Source organism: Limulus polyphemus, unplaced genomic scaffold, assembly GCF_000517525.1.
Source record: "Limulus polyphemus unplaced genomic scaffold, Limulus_polyphemus-2.1.2 Scaffold11303, whole genome shotgun sequence".
Taxonomy (NCBI): Eukaryota; Metazoa; Arthropoda; class Merostomata; order Xiphosura; family Limulidae; genus Limulus; species Limulus polyphemus.
This window is the reverse complement of record NW_013676913.1, coordinates 12,493-13,426: the sequence shown is the minus strand read 5'-3', so window position 1 is coordinate 13,426 and position 934 is coordinate 12,493. Positions and strand designations below refer to the sequence as shown.

The following is a 934-nucleotide window of genomic DNA, read 5'->3' as shown; positions in this document are numbered from 1 at the left end:
GATTTTTATAGCCTTCAATCTTATTTGGTTACAGAGCCTTAAACTAGAAAATCAGACCATACTTGCCACTCCCACCTATCATATCCTCTCTTTCATAAATTGCTAATAGTTCTCTCTAATGTTTAATACTATATTATTTATAACTAACAGAAAGCCAATGTTTTAAATCTATCAAATGATACATTATAAGGGTTTGAACACCCGAGTTCAAAACAGTAATTAGATCTCAAACTGGTGAAGAGAGCTATGAGCTAAATGTTTGTACTTGAAGAAAAACTAACTTCTCAGAGCAATTCTATGAGCCATTGCACCACAGCTAAAATATAATATTTTTTGTACAAAAGTCTTGTAATGTTTACTGAAAGTCTGCCAAATTTTGTGAAGATACACATACTGTATTAAAAGTTATATTATCAAAACTGTAATGAGTACAAAATGGTTATGAGCTTGGCTGATACGACTGAGCCTGTATAAAACAAAAAGAATTAAACCACACAAGTTCATTATACATGTACGTGACACACCTCTAAATTCACACACACAAAAAAATTCTCTTAGAACACCACATTAAAATAAGTTAACCACATGCTCAACCTTTTACAATATTTGTTGCACTTTTAAACTCACTTTACATTTCTTGAAATTAAGCATCACCATCATAAAAATGAAACATATTTCTCCGAGACATCAAAAATTTAATTCACATTTTTGTTCTTAGCAATATGAAACTCTAACCTTTAATTGTTCTTGTCCAAAAGGATGTTCTAACCATTCAGGAACTGTGACATTCTTGTTCTCCACATCACAAAACAAGGGTACTGTCATTTCAACTAACTCATCTAAAGACTCTGAAATCAAGTTTACAAACTTTAACACAAGTCTGTTAACAGTCAATATTAACAACACCATATTGAACTGTATTTATGGAATACAC

At 31.0% G+C, this 934-nt stretch overlaps 1 protein-coding gene across 1 annotated transcript in view; it reads right to left on the bottom strand.

The window, feature by feature from the left end:
* Positions 1-714: 714 nt before the first annotated feature.
* LOC106476710 (insulin-degrading enzyme-like) overlaps positions 715-934 on the bottom strand; it is a gene marked incomplete at its 5' end in the record, with an annotated part of 11,462 nt that continues 11,242 nt past the window's right edge. The window contains one exon of the mRNA XM_013937345.2: positions 715-848. Coding sequence (XP_013792799.2) covers positions 715-848 — 134 coding nt within the window. The remainder of the gene's footprint in view (positions 849-934) is intronic.